The following is a 16,618-nucleotide window of genomic DNA, read 5'->3' as shown; positions in this document are numbered from 1 at the left end:
CATGCTGTCACTGAGCTGGTTCAGCACAGTAACCTGGTAAAACACACACACACAGACACACAGAGACACACACTCCCACAGACACACACACTCACACACACAGACACACACACATAAAAAAAGAAGAGTTTCCTGCCAGGTGACTGGGCCCAAATGGCACAGCCACATCTGTGGACATGGGCAGGAGGATACATGACAGAGGGAGGAAAGTGGCAGCCAGTCCTAGGAAACCTCTGCCTTCAGCTGTAGCTTCATGAACCACTTTGGCCAGCTCTGCTGATGAAATTAGGCCCCAGCTCCTTTGCCTGCAGCTACTCGCTGTCATCCCTGAAAGCCTCTCCCTTTCGGTGTTTGTGCAGCTGCTCAGCAACTCAGTGGGGGAACTGATATGAACAAAATTAATCATTTTTGTTGGATTATTCTGATAGAGTTTGCAGCATGCTAGCACAAGAAACGGATGTGGCCAAAGGACAGGAAAAAGCAACAGGGACTGGAAGGACTGCTCCTTTGAGCAATGCTAGCTCAGAGGGGTTTGGAAACAAGTAACAGACCAAAGCTCCACAGATCAGGAAAAATAATGGTTCTGAAATCATATGAGAGAGGTCTATATACTGGTGTGGTGGAAACAAATAGGGCATGATCATTCACTATTTCTTAGATGACAAAAATTCAAGTACCCTGTAAAATTATTAAGCACTGGATTTAAAACCAGTGAGAAAAAGTTCCTGTCTAGCCTTTGTGCAAATTTGAGCCCTTCCCACCACTCCTGGAGGCCAGGTGTACAAACAGATCAAAAAGCTATTGGACAAATTCATAGAGAAGTGGTACATTGGTGGCTGCTAGGGTTGCACTGGATTTCACCTGAGAACTTTCCCTCTGCACTTCAGGAGTTGAAAACAGAAAAAAAAAAAAACCACTTAATGGTGATTTCTATGTTTTTATACCTCTTACCTGTATCTCTACTATTGGGTATTGTCAGACAGAAGATACCAGCGTAGGAACAAATGCTTTGAATGAGGCTGGCTCTTCTGTTTTCACCTACTTTACTTCAACTATGTGATATGAATACATTGTTTACATTTGTTTTATTATATTTGCAGTAATTATTGTGGAGACACAAAATCTGTATTAGATATACCTAAATAACAAACTAAAACTAGATAAGTTCTTTTTCTGAAACAAATTATGCCACTGAAGCTTTCTCGAAGAATGTATGGACACGGTGTTACTGGAGCTATCTGTCACACTTACCCTTTGACAGAGCAGTACAGATAGAAAGCACGGCTTTAAAGCAGTGGCACTGGATAGCCTAAGAGCCCCTCTGAGCTCTGACCCCACAGCTCTAGGTTACAGCTAACACGGTTTCCCACGGTGGAAGCGTCCTGTGGAACTTCGGATGGACAAAGGACAGTAAAGCATGGCTTGCAACACATTGGTAACAAAAGACATTAATCTCTTTCCTGGGGAGTTCATCCTAAAATACTGGAACAAACTGAAAATGAGTTTCTGACGAAACCTGTGTTGGTGTGTGGGGAGAGCCAAGTTTCTAATTTACGGCAGGACTGGCTTGGGTTTGGTGCCAGCTTCTCCCTTCCCAGTGATGAGCCCCGGAGCTATTAAAGAGATGCGCCTGGAGCTATTAAAGCGATGTGCCTGGAGGTGAGGGCGCAGTCTCCCCGCCCGCTGCCCGCGTCCTGCCGGCCGCCCCTCGGCCCGGCTGCCCGTGACCGCCCCCGCCGCTCGCCGCGGCCGCTCCGGGCAGGTACGCGGGGCCGGGCCGGCGGCCGCTCCGCCGGGAGCCAGCCAGCGAGGTGTGTCCGTGAGCAGCGGCTCGGCGGTGCCTGGTGAGGATTGGGCAGGGCGGGCGAGCGGCTCCCCCGCCGGGCTCCGCGCCGCGCTCCCGCAGTAGCAGCGCGCCCGCCGCCCGCGCCGCTCCCGCTCCGCCGCTCCCGCCCCGGCCCCGGCCCCGGCCGCCGCCGCATCGCGATGCCGCATCCCGCGGCGCCCCTCGGGGCCGCCCTGCTGCTCGTCCTGCTGGCGGCGGACTCCTCGCAGAGTGAGTACCGCGGGGGGTTCGTGCCTCCCGCACACGCCGCCGAGCATCCCCGCCGCCCTGCGTGTGTGCGGGTGCGGGCTGTGCTGGCTGGGGTGCGGGGGATGCGCGGCTGCGGTGAGGGCGGCGGCGGGGTCAGGGGATGCCGTGAGGGGCCGCGCTGAGGCCGCGGGGGCCCGCGGGCGGCGCCCCGGGCACGGAGAGCGCTCGGTGTCCCCGGAGGGGCGGTCTGGTGTGCGGGGCGGGGGTCGGGGGTCCGGGGCGATCCGGTGGGCTCAGCTGTTCACCGCTGCCTGTCCTTGCTCCCGCTCCTCTCCTGCTCCTCTGCTGCTCCCGGCCTCCCGCCGTGCCGGCTCGGCTGCCCAGCCGTGCTGCTGCGCGCCCCGGAAGCCGCCCAGTTCCTGCGGCACCGGCAGCGGCGGGCGTACCAGATCTTCGAGGAGACCAAGCAAGGACACCTGGAGAGGGAGTGCGTGGAGGAGCACTGCAGCAAGGAGGAGGCCCGGGAGGTGTTTGAGAATGACCCAGAGACGGTAAGGACGCGGAGGCTCGGGGGATTGTCCTGCTCTGCGCTCCCGCCCACCCTCTGCCCGCGGCTGGATGCCAGCTACCGGCACGGCTGGGAAAGGCATCGGGAGGAGGAGGACCCCGGGCCTTGAGGGGAATGGCTGGAAGGCACTCTGTGCTCAGCCCGCACAAGGGCAGTGCCAGGGCTGTCCGGTCAGCAGCGTGTCTGTGAGCGTGCTCGGAGTGAGCAGCCCGGCCTGGCACCGGCTGGCGGGACTGCCACTGGAGAGTGGAAGAGTCCTGTTCACCCTCGGTCCAAAATCCATGAAGCAAGACCAGTGCAGCATAATGATACAGCTTCTCTGTCTGGATACCCTGCTCTTCCCTCCAGCTTCCCATCCCAGCTGTATTTAAAATCCCCTCAGTGTTGCAGCATATGTCACAACTAGGGCTTCTAAGACAAATGTCCTAACCACTCAAATCTGTGGGGGCCAATTCAGCTTGGTCAGCATTTAGAATCAGTAGGTTCAGGACCTGTCACTACAACAGCAGGAGGGCACATATATGGGAACGGGGTGCTGCTGCACTTCTAGCACTGGATTCTCACGGTTACAGACTGCACACCATGCACGGAGCTGTCTTTTCCAGTCTTATCAAGGTTGACTTTCACTTCAGTCTTCTCACTTTGAGCAGCATGCAGATGCTTTACTAAGCTTGGCTTACTCCTCCAGCCACTTTACACTTCCTCTCAACACTGTTTTGGATAGGCTGTTCTCATTGCAAGGACTCTCTGGCATTGATTTAGCAGTGGGAAGCAGATTTTCTTGGTGTTCAAACTGAAGCTCAGTTCTGCACAGCATGTTCCTGTTAATGGTATGATGCTCTAGGGAGAAGATAGGACAGAGGCAGGGAGAGAGAGAGTGAGCACGTGTGTGTGTACACAGAGGCACAAACCACAGGCAGGGGAGGGATTTAGCAGAGGAGATGTTTTATGTTTCAGTAAGGCAAGTCTTGACACGTGTGCTTCATTGGCAGCCTCAGCACTGGATAGTGCAGTAGCTTGCTGTCACAAGACAGTAGTAAGCACAGCGAAAGCAAAGTGATGTCGTTTTGACCATCTTTATTTTCAAGATTAATATGGAACACTTGCCCAGGTAGTGTTTAATGTTACACCTTTTATGTGTACCTGTAGTCATATCTGCATGTAGCAGTGTTTGCTTCTGTTCTGCAAAAACAGCTACTCCAGAATGTGGATAACTGTAATGGGGTAAGAGTGGCTGGCACAACTACAGTATTTGTGTTGAGTAATATAACTTTAAACTCAATATAAATATTCATCACTTAGCAGTGAGTACAGGGAAAACTCTGATGAGTGTGATTTTGTAGCCTTCTGGAACAAAGGTGATCTAAGGTTACTACTTTTATTAACTGGCTGCTGGCCAAGAAGGTAGCCAAAGGGGATATATTGATAGATTAGTTTAAGGGTAGGATAGTGTACAAATTTGTCAGGAGTTTTTAACAGTGTTTGGTTACAGATTTTGTAAATTGTAAAGAATACACAGTTCTCCTACTGAAATGACAATAGTGAAATCATTTTGGTTTAAAATCTTTTCACATGTAATGGAAATTCTTTAAGATGCCATCATACTTTCAGTGTGTTTTGTAGGACAATGCTGGCTTTCTGTTATTGCAAGTGATTTTGATTTTTGGTGCATTTCCTTTGTTATTGCTGCTAGGTTGCACTTTGTTCTGAAAACCTGAAGAAAGGCTAGATGGTTTCCAGTGTCTGTGCCCCCTAACATGTCCCTCTACACCAGGACACTTAGATCTGCAGTGGCATGAGATCCCACCTTTTCCGAGACACAAACCTCCCAAGAGCTGTGGAGTTGCTTGTTAAGTGCAGTATGTCCTAGTCCTTGCATTACTTTGCTTCAATTTGATTGAGAAGCCAGTGTGCTGTAATATATCAGGGGGATTTCTGGCCCTTCCTCTCGCTTTTGCAATCAGTATGTGATGGGAAAGCAGCAGCTGCTGTTGAGTAGCAGCTTTCCAATGCATGGTGGCAGAGGTTATGTATGTGGGCTGCTGCTGCTCTGCACTGGAAGGCTTCACTGTTTTATAGTGCATAGGTGACTACTCTTTCAGCAGTAACTGGATTTCATGGACAGAATATTAATGCACAGTGGAAGTGTATTTTAAACAGTAGGGAGCTGTTGTGCTGCCATTTCACTGATGCTGTGTTGTACATCCAGCCCCAGTGACTGACAGAAGAAGGAAGCTAGTTGAGACTTAGGAAAGCCAAAACCTGTTGTGAACAACACCAAGCTTTTTGAAGAATTACAGTAACTGCAGTCATGCTTCAGCATATTGCCAGGCTGCAGCTGATCCATGAGGGAAATGAAGAGATTGCTGTTGACAGATGAAGATTCCTTGTAGTTTAGGAAGGATGAAATTTCTGCATGTGCCTGCTGAACCTGGCCACATGGATTAACTATTTAGGTTGTACAGAAAGGAGCAGCTACAGTACTTTTTGTCCTGTGCTGGGCTCTGTGAGGCTATGCAGGCAAGCCATGACAAACACAGCAGTGCAGTCTGTCCTGTTGCATCTCCCAGGTTTTATGCTTTAAATCAGCAGATGAGCATCTATGTGGGCATTTGGCTGTTTACTGTCCCACAGGAGCAATGCTCTTGCAGCCTTGACAACTGAAAGTTAGTTTCAGATTAGTTGATCAATCTTGATGCTTCTCAGGTAGCCTCAAGAAAGACTTGTGATGTCAGACCAGAAGTGTTGTCCCTCTTCCCTTTTCCCCTCCATTAGATGCTAATGAAATGTATGAGTCTTCCTTACCAACCTTGCCATTCTTGACTATCCTGTGGTTGTGTGAGGAGAATTTGAAGGGTTAATTTTACGACCTATGATCTAAAGATGTGATAGGAAATTGCATTAACTGGATCAATAAAACAGTTCCAGAAGTTGAGGTAAGACGAAGCAAGCTTTTAACAGCTCATGTGATGCTTCCCATGCTTCCCATACCTTTATGCAGCCAATTGTAACATCTAGCCAAGAATTTTAGGGAAAGATACCGATTTCCTGGACAGAGCAGTAAATGAACTGACATGTCACATACCTACACCAGAGCACCCTTCTTGTGGGCCTTCCATTGTTTCAGTGATCAGCTTCCCATAACAACATCTGCAGGCAGCCAGCAGAAGATGCACATTCTCTGAAACCTGAATGTGGATTTTGCCATGTGTGAGATTACTTACCTCAGCTGCTAAGAATAGTGTATCAGGCGGGGCCCAAGGGCCATTCATGTGCAGGGCAGTGCAGCTTTTGTCTTTTATGTTACGGAAAATATAAATATCAGCTTGCTCAGACTAGAGGAAGGAAGATCAATTGAAACATTTTTAGATTTTTTTTTTAAAGGCAGAACAAAACTCAGTCTGTGCCACTTGTATGACTATACATGGTAAAAGCAAGTAGCCTGGATTAATGAGTCTTGCAGCCTACCTTTTCCATGAAGCTGATTATTGCATCCTTAAACATTACTGCAGAATTCTGGGATGGTTCCTGTTTTGTAATTTCATTTATGCTAGAGGTGCCAAACAGAAAAATTAAAAGTTAATATAGAGGTAAAAAAAAAAAAAAAAGAAGGATGGGAAACATCTTGATGGGAGGTATGTAGACTGTTTCTAAATGTGATCTATTCAAAATACATGCTAGGTGTGATAGATGGGATGAAGTTGCAAAATATCTTGGATACAGAGATAAGAATGTTATCTTATTTAAGATGTTGACAAGGCCTTATAAAAGCAGCACTGCAGAAATATTTGACCTTGGTATGCAGTCAAGGTATTACAGCTTGTTAAGTGACTGATAAACTGCTCTGGAATTTGGTTGACCCGTTCTAAAAATCTGGTCATCCAAGCATGTAAAACAAAGGGCAGAAGGGAGTGTAGATCCTGATCTTCTCAGAAACATTGCATTTCACTGAAGAAAAAAGTGTCTTTGTGCAAGGAGTTTCTCTGCTTTGAAAGGCTCAGCATAGGGAAGATGTTTGAATGCAGCCTCTTATCCTTTGGTACCCCAGTGCAGCATCTGTCCCTGCACATCTTGCTTGCTGTTGTTACTGCTGAAGAATTACTGCTCTTCCTGCAGCTCACCTTAGAAATTGCTGTGCTGAATGCATTGAAAAGTGCTAGGCACCCCAGAAACGCTGATGTAGGTCAGCCTGGCCACCTGTGTTTACTGTTTGTGGATTTGGCCCTTGGTAGAGCACTGTGCAAAGCCAGCTGGTTTCCATGTGCGTGCAGAGTGCACATCTGATTCATAGGCAGACACGTGAAAATTCCACATTTTGAGGGACTTGCATCCAAAATGTTTTTAAAATCTACGGCTTGTCAGATACACAAAACACTGGCAGAGAATCACAGCATAACTTGGAGCTGAAGAGGAATCTACTCCACTGTCCCACTCGTGGCAAGGGCAGCAGTGACACCAGACCAAGTTTCTGGGGGCTTTTAGCAATCTTGTCTTGAAAATTACTGATCCTAACAAAACATCCGGCAATGTCAGCATTCTTTCTGCTAGGCTGGGTTTGTTGAGAAGTTGAAATGAAGATGAAGCAATTTATAGGGTGTGGTAAGGGTCAGTTTGGTTGGTTTTCTTCTTGATGGCTCACTGGTTTTATTTTTTATGTGTTCCATAACATGACATGGTCTTGATAACACAGATGAGCTTCATCCATGGACTAGGGTCATCCAGACTTCATTCTGATCTTTTAGGAGGCATGCTTGTCAGGCAATGTTTACATGTTATTTCTAAGAATAACAAGGTAGACACACGCTTGTAAATATTAATCAGTAAAGTATGAAGGCATGTAGAGGGAGGAGAGGAGTTGCTGGGAGAGTAAAGCAGTGTAAGATTTCTTTGAGTAATTTAGTGAATGTTGTGTAGTCTAGACATGGAAAATACTGATATCATCTTTAGATACAGATCTCATCATCCCTGTATAGAATATTCCTTTAATAACCAGGCAAAAATCTGGTTGTATTTGCTGTGACAGTTCTTCTCAATATACTGATTTGTTTTGACATTTTGGCAGAGCATGGAGAGAGGGCTAGATTTTTATCTGTATAAATTTCTTTATCTCTTCTTGTTGGTGCAGAGAGAGAGGAGGAGTTACTGGAAAACTCTGTGTTGATGTTTTAACCTGCTTGGACTCAATACATGTAAGAATGGATTTCCAGGCACAGTGATACCTGCTTAATAGCCTTTGAGAAAGAAAATACAGGGATACTTAGACTTTGTCCAGGAATGGGTTGAAGGAGAGAAAAAGCAAGTAAAAATCTGAGTGCCCAGGTGTATGCCACAGTGGCATCCCAGCCTGCTGGGATGAGATCCGTGTGTCCACCAGGTGCATTCCCTGCCCTTTCTTTCCTTCTCCCTGTAGTTTGGTATAAAAGACAAGGGAGCTTTGTACCAAAATCCAGTGGGTCTAACTGATCTGCAAGGCACAAGGATTGGGACTGTGGGCCTGGATGCTCCCATCTACTTTGCAGTACAGACACAGTATTTTTTGGCAGTGGTGGTGTTCAGCAGGAGGGTGACAAAAATACTCCTGCCTGCCTTAGGAGGCAGATCAGGCATTTATTGGCTAAATGCTGCTTTATCAGAAGATTTTGAGAAGGGTGAGTGAAGTTTGCCATTGGTGGAAGCAGACACAACTCCATCAGCTCTACTGCACTCATACCTGCCTGATCTGTATCAGTTTCCACTCATGGGAGAGCAGCCCAAAAATCCAGAATAGACCTGGGAATACTGACACACCACATCACAGATGTAGTGCATGCTAAATGTCCTGTGCAGCAGGAGAGAAGGAGCAAGAGAAGACAAAAGGGACTAATAATGTGCTGAGGGACTGTTTGAAGATAGGATGGAATAAGATGCTAAGAATGACAAATTGAAGGGGGGGGATTTATACTGGTTGCAAGATGGATAGTAATAGAAAAAGTAGATGAAGTTAGGGTCAGTCAGTTTTCTAGAGCAGTACAATAAGTATTAATAATTACGTAAGAAGGCGAAAAAGTCAATTAAAAATTAAGAAAACAGTTTTTTGGCCATGAACTCATCTCATTCTGTTTTTTAAATTAAAAAGAAAATTAGCAGTCTACAGGGAATTAATATAAGTTTTTAGTGCATCTGCCTAAGAATCAGGTAAGAGAAACATTGAATGTGTATAAATTGGCAGCAGTGATTCATGTGTATTCCATACTCTGAGTGAGCTTAATGAATTACAAGCAGTCATTTTCCACTAAGTATGAAGAACAAGGATGGAAGCATGACCACAGATTTAGAAGAAACTGAGAAGGAGCAGAGCAGCAAGGTTTACTTTTCCCCTCACATTGCTTTTCAAGCTTTGGTTTCACACTGGGGATTCAGCTGCTGTAGTAGAGATAAGCAACTGCTTTGCCTGTTCTTTTCACCCTCCTTGCACAGCAATTTGGGGGATTGCATGAACCAATTAAAGTAACTTAACCTAAAGAAAAGTAGCCTGCAGAGAAAAATGGTAATTTTGCAGCTGGATTGGTTCCCCAGTCCAGTGGAGACTGGCAATGGAAAGGACAGCCTGAGTTAGGATGGGAAGGAAGGCCAGGTGTGCAAGAGAAACAGAAATGGTTGTCAGAGCTCAGCCTGTCAAAGCAATGAATGGACAACCAAGCCTTGGAAAATCTGACTGAAGTTTTTCAGCAGGTCTCTCTTCTGTATCTTTGCTTTAATCACAGTTTTGTTATGACTGCTGCTCTATAGGCTCCCCACATGTGTGTGGAATTTACTTATTGATGGCTTTGTGTTTTGTCCCTGTTCCTTTGAGCATCAGCAGTGGGAACTAGAAGAGCAAAGTTGGGAAGTAAGGAGGATACCCAGAGAGGGGAGCAATTGTTTGTGTTGTCTTCACTCTACACACCTGCCAGGACAGAAGGGTACACAAATGAAGAGATAAAAGGAGAACTGGTCATGCTTGCCCTGCACAGAATTACATGTTCCTGGAAAGCAACCATATTTGGCTGATTCCTGGAACAGGGAGGTGTAGTTCAATTCCAGAAAATATTTAGGACAAGAACAGAAAAGCAAAAGTTGCTTAATTATGAAAATAATGAACAGGGAAGTATGAGACCGGATTCTGTCACAAGAGTCTGGTATCATCTAAGATGTCACTTCCCTATTCCTTACTTGCCTGTGCCCTCTGAGTGTGAATCCTTAAATGCCTTAATGTGATTGCGTGCTGCTCCTGGGAGTTGCAACCTCTGCAGATTAAGCAAGATCCAAAGAAACAGTGTGATTACATTATAAGGAGGGGGAAAACTAAAGTGGATAAAATGCCACAGAGTCCATGAGAGAGCATAGATATTTAAATCACGTTTGATAGGATATATGACATGTTCTGTTTTAAATATGGATAAAATAATTACAGAGTGAATATGGATGGTGTTGGAGAGACAGCCTTTTACTTATGTTACATGTTTTGTTTTCCTTAATTTGACTAAATTGTCTGAGCAAATGTTAGTTTACTACATACAAATACTGTAACTCTTGCAAAAGTAAAGATTCAAACAAGCAACATTGAGTGAGATGACATTTGTCATCAAATTGAGATCTTGCACATTATTGCAGCTGGAGGGAAAGTAGCCTTTCAGTTCTGAAGCAGTGGAGGAAACCTCAAGGCATTTATGATCAGATTTCTGTCAGAATAACTTAAAAGCACATGCAACCAATTGGAATCACACTACAAATTATTTTTGTTGAAGTATTTGGCACCAGTTATATCCATTTAATGCTGTTTACTGTCTAGTCAAACCCTGCCTGTGGCCACCTATAGAAATCATGTCTCCATGCCCCCTGCATCTTCACAAAATGTAAAGTCTCTGTGATATACATAAACATTTTTTTGTCTTCTGTTTCCTTCCAGTAATTTTTTTCTCTCCTTTAATTATGCATTTCAATCATTGGTTGGTTTTTCCTCATTGCAGAGAAACAGTTTTTGCTGAAGTGGCACCTCAGTAAGCTGTTGGGAAACAATCTTGCTGTCCAGAACAGAGCCAAGGAAGTTATGACAATAGATGGGTTTTATTTCAGACTCAAGGATTCTGCAGAGGTACCAGTCTCCATGGAAGATGTCATGCTGGAGAGTAGAGTCTTGGATGCTTCTGTTTTGGAAACTTCAACAACTTGGTAAAAGAGGCAGTCCCAGCTTTGTGCACCTGAGTAGCTGGACAGTGTGAAGGGGATACTTGACAAATGGACAAAAACAACCTAAAAGCCACCCGAAGCAGCTGTAACTGGGGTGGTAGGAGATGAGACTTGGATGCTGCTTTTGGATTGTAATGTGACCTACTTGCTTCTCTAACTCCTCACTTGCCAAATTGTGGGGAGAAGTTCTCTTTGCTCTTCATCTGGAGAATACAGATTGCCACAAAGCACAATAGGAAACACATTGCCCTGGCTGAGTGCTGGGTCCCTCATGATGAGAGGGAAAGCTTGTGCAGGCAGCATGGCATTCATTTGAGGATAAATTCTGAAACTACTGATTCTATGTATTTAAAATTCTGAATTGCAGAACTGCTTCATGCCCTGATACAGGAGGAAGGCCCATATTGTGCAGTGTGAGATTTGCTGTGCACCTAAAGTCTGGGGCTGTTTTAAAAAAAGGAGGAGAGTTCTCAAGCATTGCTGAGATTTGCACTCTCATGTTGTAACAGTTGAAAACTAGCAAACACTGAGTTACAGCCAGTTATGGTTGGAAGCAGAGATTTCTTCAAGGATAATGCAAGCCCATAGTGTGGAAACATGAAGAACATTTATGAATGAGGTCTGGCCATGCCTAAGACAAACATTGAGTCCTGAAGGAAAGAGGAAAAGGGAAAGGGAGAGTCATTATATGGAAATGAGGAAAGTGCATAATGTGGGAGTTGTTGCTACTGTCTTAGAGGTAACTAGGTAACTGAGAAAGTGCTTTTTAGAAATCACTGTTGCTAACAGAAGTCGGTGAAATGCTCCAGTGTTAGTGGTGCTGCAATCACAGAATCACAGACTGGTTGAGGTTGGCAGGCCTTTTGGAGGCCTTTTGGTCCATCCTCCTTCCAGTCCCCTCCTTGTCCAAGCAGGGCCACCAAGGGCCAGATGTCCAGAAACATGAGCAGCCTTCCTATGAACTACATCTTTTATTTGTGGCCTCTAGAGCTCAAACATGATTTTCATAAGATTCTGTGCCTTACAGTCTTACCTGACCTGCTACTCAAGCAAAATAAACAGGAGTAAGCAGGCCCTTTTTTCTGAGGTCTCCAGTGTTACCAATTACTTTAAAGTAAAGCACCAGTGAGAACATTTTCCTGGTGTTGACAGGGTCATTGTTATGTTTTCTGAAGGGCTATTTTTGTACAGTGACTCATGTTAATGCCTGTTCTGATTTGGTGTTTTTCCATCTTTTCTAAAAAGGACTAATGCATACCCTGTATAATTAGTGACTTCTGGATTTTACCACTGTGGACTTTGGCCATAGAGTTGAAAATAGATGGTGACCCCATCCCAGTGTAGGTTTGCTTTGGGCAGGGGGGCTGACATAGGTGTTTCTGCCCCTTCCACTCCACAGCTGTGAATTCTTACCTTCATGTTGCTGTTCTCCTCAGTTGTTTCAATGACAGGCATTTGGGGGTGGCCCCAGTCAAACTGTTCTTATCATTTGGAAGGAAAAAAGCCAAAAATAAAAATGAACAACCTGGACTTTTGGGGGGGTCATTTGCTTGGGTTAGTTTTTTTGAGGACACTTTTAAAATTATGCTCTCTTTGGTATCCAGACTAAGTGTTGTAGTAGCTGTTTTATCAGGGTAATAGTAAGCTCCAGTTGCAGGTAGGAGAGGAGCACCTTAGCCCCATGAACAGAATTCTTATGGCCATGCTTGGTGTCACTCTGCCTTGAAATAAAAGCATGCACTCTCAGATCTTGCAACATTGTTGTGGAAGCAAATAATTGCATTTAATGCATCAGAAGACTTGCTTCCAGTGTGTACATATATTCTTGTGGGTGGGGACTGTAGAGCTTAAATCTTTCTATTAAAGCACAGATCTGTCTCTTGGGCAGCAAGAGCAGGATCTCTGGAACTGAGCTGAAATAAGCAAGCCAGGACCTGCCTGGAGAGGCTGGCCTGGTGCCCTGCTTTCCACCTCACTGAAAGGGTGGAGATGTGCACGTCTCAGGCACTTCCCAGGCTCTCCTGTTCCTTCCTCTTTACCTGCGATCTCTGCTGAGCTGTGCTTTGGGTGGTACACGATGTGTAACTCATGGGTGACTTACAGCTCATACTACAAGTTTGACCTGTAGTGGCAGCAGATAAAAGATGTGATTTACAAAAGGACCATTCAGGTTACCAGGCACCACAGGCTGCCAGTGTCCTGTAGCTTCTCCCATCCCAGCCATAACTGGTTGATAGGTAGAAGCCAGCCAGACAGAAAGTTTGCTGGCTCACAAAGAAGAGAAGTGGAAATATATTTAAGTTTTCTTGGCAACACTCACAGAGGTTAGAATTTTGAGGCTACGTTTGTGATGTTTGGTCTCTTGTGGAGGTCAAAGCTTCTGCAGCCTTTGTCTTCCTTTTGCCAGCACTGGGACATTCCTACTGGACAGAAGGATTAGAGAGCTTGGTGAGGTCAGTGTCTGTGCAGCAGCCTGTCCAGTGGATGTTTATGTCCAACATGTATGTGTTTATAGCTTTTTATTTAAAAAGCCAATTGCTCCTGCTTTTATTTTCAGCGGCAATTAGGAAGCAGATCTAAAGGGATGGGGCTGACCACACTTAAATGTTGACCTTTTTTGTCAGAATCCAAGCTGAAAATTTAACACTTACATAATTCTGTGGTGATTTTTGCCACCCTAGTGGTAACAGTTAAATAACTTCCTTTGTTTTGATCCTGTGAACGGTGTGTGACTTTCTGGATGGTGAGAAGTTTATTGAGCCTGAAATTGAAGGTGACTTGTTGAGAAATCAGCAAAATAGTAACAGAGAATCTTTGCCAACTCCTTCTTAGCAAGCCTCAAAGCATTTCTCTTGGCATTTTTTTAGGATCCTGAAAATACAACGGAACACTTCTAGTGGAAAGAAGATGAGTTGCACACTTTTAACAGGGACCTAACCCTGTGTAGGATTTTCATTTTCTTTGGCATCTGGGGGTCATTAAGCCTTAGTACATCACAGAAAACTGAAAAGACATTGAAGAGTTGAGTGTCACATGAGAAATAATGTTTATATGTATCAAGTTAGGCACTCTTGAATTTTTAACTGAGAAAACTTCTCATTAGTGTTTTTTGAAAAGGGACTGCAGTTTAAGCAGGTTCCTTTTCTCAAGGTGTAAGATCATTCATCCTTCATTCTTGATCAATCTTTTCTCTGAATGTAAATGCATTGTCATTGTATTTACAGAAGCCCACTGTAAGAAATATTGATTATGGAAAGAAATGAAAAGCTAATCATACAAAAATGAGTCATGTTAAAGCCTGTGAGCACGTGTCTTTGTTTTAGAAAAGTAATATCAGCAGGTTTTGTAAACCTGGAGGAGTGCTACTGATCAGCAAGTGCCTTGGTATAACATAAGCAAATGAGAAAGACAGGGAAAGAAGAGCTAAATTTCTAGTAATAGCCTCCTGTTTAAATCACTTGGCTACATACTCTGTAGAATGAAGCTTGTGGTGGTACAATGCCTTGGAATTTCACTTATCTGCTGTTCAACTGGCATTGAATCAATACACAGTCAGTTTGAGTTTGGAAGTTATGTTTACAAAACTAAATTCTGTACCACTTTTCTAGCACTCAACTCATTCATCAGAGGTCAAGGAGAAAATGCCTTTGCCACCACTGACATGGAGCAATTAGGCTGATAGCCATGAATATGAATGCTCCTAATTATTGTCCTGTCAGTGCCAGAATAGTTGTTCTTGTCAGAGTCTGGATTATCCTGTTGGTGGTTAAATCTATCTGCACATTCTTGTGAAGTACCTGGAACAAAGGGGAAATAATGAAAGAAATGTTTGGAATATTTTATTACATGCCCCTATCTTTTTCTCCTCAAGTGCTAGTTGAAGTGCAATTTGTGGTTGTAGCACATATGAGCACCCATCTGAATATTTAGACTGCTTAGATTTATTTTTGTTTTGACTGCATTTTTATGACTTGTCTTTTCCTAACTAAACCTTAAAAAAAAGGAGTGAGCAAGGACCATAGTGGGTTCTGAGCTCATCACTCTGATGACACATCTCAAGCTGAAGAAACATTTCAAAGCTCAGCCCCAAAAGATGCCAAGAATATCACTCTCATATCAGAATTGAAAATTAACATTAGTGTAAGCTGCTGCTTCTACTTCTTTGCTGATGCTCTCATAATTTAGGCTGAATATTTACATGGTGCATTTCAGTAACTGGAACATATTTGCCAGAAGCAATTGATTCTTCTGGTAAATGACAGCAGTGCAATTGATTGCACTGGACAGCCCAGATCAAACTGAACCATGGTGTGTGCCTGTCCCTGTTGTTTATACATGCCTGTGTAGATCCAATCCAAACATCTGTAATAAGTGGAGAAGATAAAATAGTTTCTTCTCTTGCACATTGTATAGACCAATTTAATTTTGTAGAATGCAGGGTATTTACTGTCCCAATCTCACTGAATATAATGTTATATGGAAATTGCTCCTCTTGCATAAAAGGAAATGATACTGTGCATATGCTTTCATAATTAGCTGAGAAGTGGTTTATTAAAAAAAATTAAGCACTGATACAATGCATAAGTTTTTCCCCATTCAATACCCCAATTACCATTTTTAACTGCACTTGAATTAGTGACATATATTATGAAAACCAGCATGAAGGTGGAAAAAAATGCTTTTTTCCTGGCCATGAAGTTTTGTATTTTTTTAAGAATGTGATACAATTGTCAGCTTCAGCCAATCTCCCATTCTTCCAAGCAGCACAACTGCATTTTTCTGCTGTTTCCCTGTGTTGGTGCAAGCAGTCATGTGGCTTGCCAGGCCTCACCAGGCTGACTATTCCATCATGCAAGGTTGGATTCACATCACATCAGCACAGTGATGCTGCTCTCACTGTATGGCTGCACTTTGTTCTTGCAGAGTAGGGAACAGTAATGCATGACCTTGTGGCATGAGAGGAATGGCAATGCCCTTTGCAGCCTGGTTTTAGAGAAATGGATGTCAATTTTCCCCTCTCTTGCAAAGCATCATTGCTCCCTTCTTTGAGCATCCAGGATGTGATGTGTGGTACAGCAATGGGTACTGTTTGAGTTGTAGGGTGCTCCTTGCAAGAGCAAAAAGTGCTTTCCTGTGGTGTTCATGCCCTGCATCAGCAGAATGCCTTTGAGGAGGCACAGGGTGACTGAAGGATCCTGTACTCTTCCCTCTAGGTTTGCCCCAGGTTCCAATTCTTTCCCCTATCTCATGCCATCAGCAGCAGCTTGGAGGGTGTCTTCATGCTCAGTCACTGACCAGATCAGCTGCCATCAAAAAATACCTTGAGACAAACTAATGTTGCTTTGCTTTTCAAATGACAAAATGCATGTTTAATACTCTGCTGCTTCTGGTTCTGAATAAAAGGAAATTAGGTGTTTGGAATTGTTAAATAACTGCCATACAAGACCACTAAAGCAGCTCTTAAATAGCATGAAAATAGAAGCAAATACAATTCAATAAATCTGTGCTCTTTTTTCTCCCTTCTACAGGAATATTTTTACCCGAAATACTTGGGTGAGTTGCAGCTTTTATTTCCACTTTGTGGGAGTGCTGGTATGTGCCTAACACTGGAGCTTGTCACAGCTGAAGTCTCTGCTAAGGGATGGAAATCTGATTGCAATCTGATTGCATTGCTAACTTTTAAGATCGACTTTATGTTCCTTATTGTACTTTGGGGTGTGTTTTTTTACTTATGTGTACATTTGCAGACCCAGATGCTTTCTGTGTTTTCTGCATGTTGAAATCTTGATGTTGCATATATATCAGTG

The 16,618-nt window shown here is 44.2% G+C and overlaps 1 protein-coding gene across 1 annotated transcript in view; it reads left to right on the top strand.

The window, feature by feature from the left end:
• Positions 1 to 1,975: 1,975 nt before the first annotated feature.
• Positions 1,976 to 16,618, top strand: part of GAS6 (growth arrest specific 6) — a 39,751-nt gene continuing 25,108 nt past the window's right edge. The window contains exons 1-3 of the mRNA XM_058045251.1: positions 1,976 to 2,056; positions 2,420 to 2,586; positions 16,340 to 16,364. Of these exons, the coding sequence (XP_057901234.1) occupies positions 1,987 to 2,056; positions 2,420 to 2,586; positions 16,340 to 16,364 (262 nt within the window). The 5' untranslated portion in view covers positions 1,976 to 1,986. The remainder of the gene's footprint in view (positions 2,057 to 2,419; positions 2,587 to 16,339; positions 16,365 to 16,618) is intronic.

The sequence above is a fragment of the Melospiza georgiana genome, chromosome 2 (assembly GCF_028018845.1).
Source record: "Melospiza georgiana isolate bMelGeo1 chromosome 2, bMelGeo1.pri, whole genome shotgun sequence".
In the NCBI taxonomy this organism is placed as follows: domain Eukaryota; kingdom Metazoa; phylum Chordata; class Aves; order Passeriformes; family Passerellidae; genus Melospiza; species Melospiza georgiana.
This window is presented reverse-complemented; position numbering and strand designations above follow the sequence as displayed.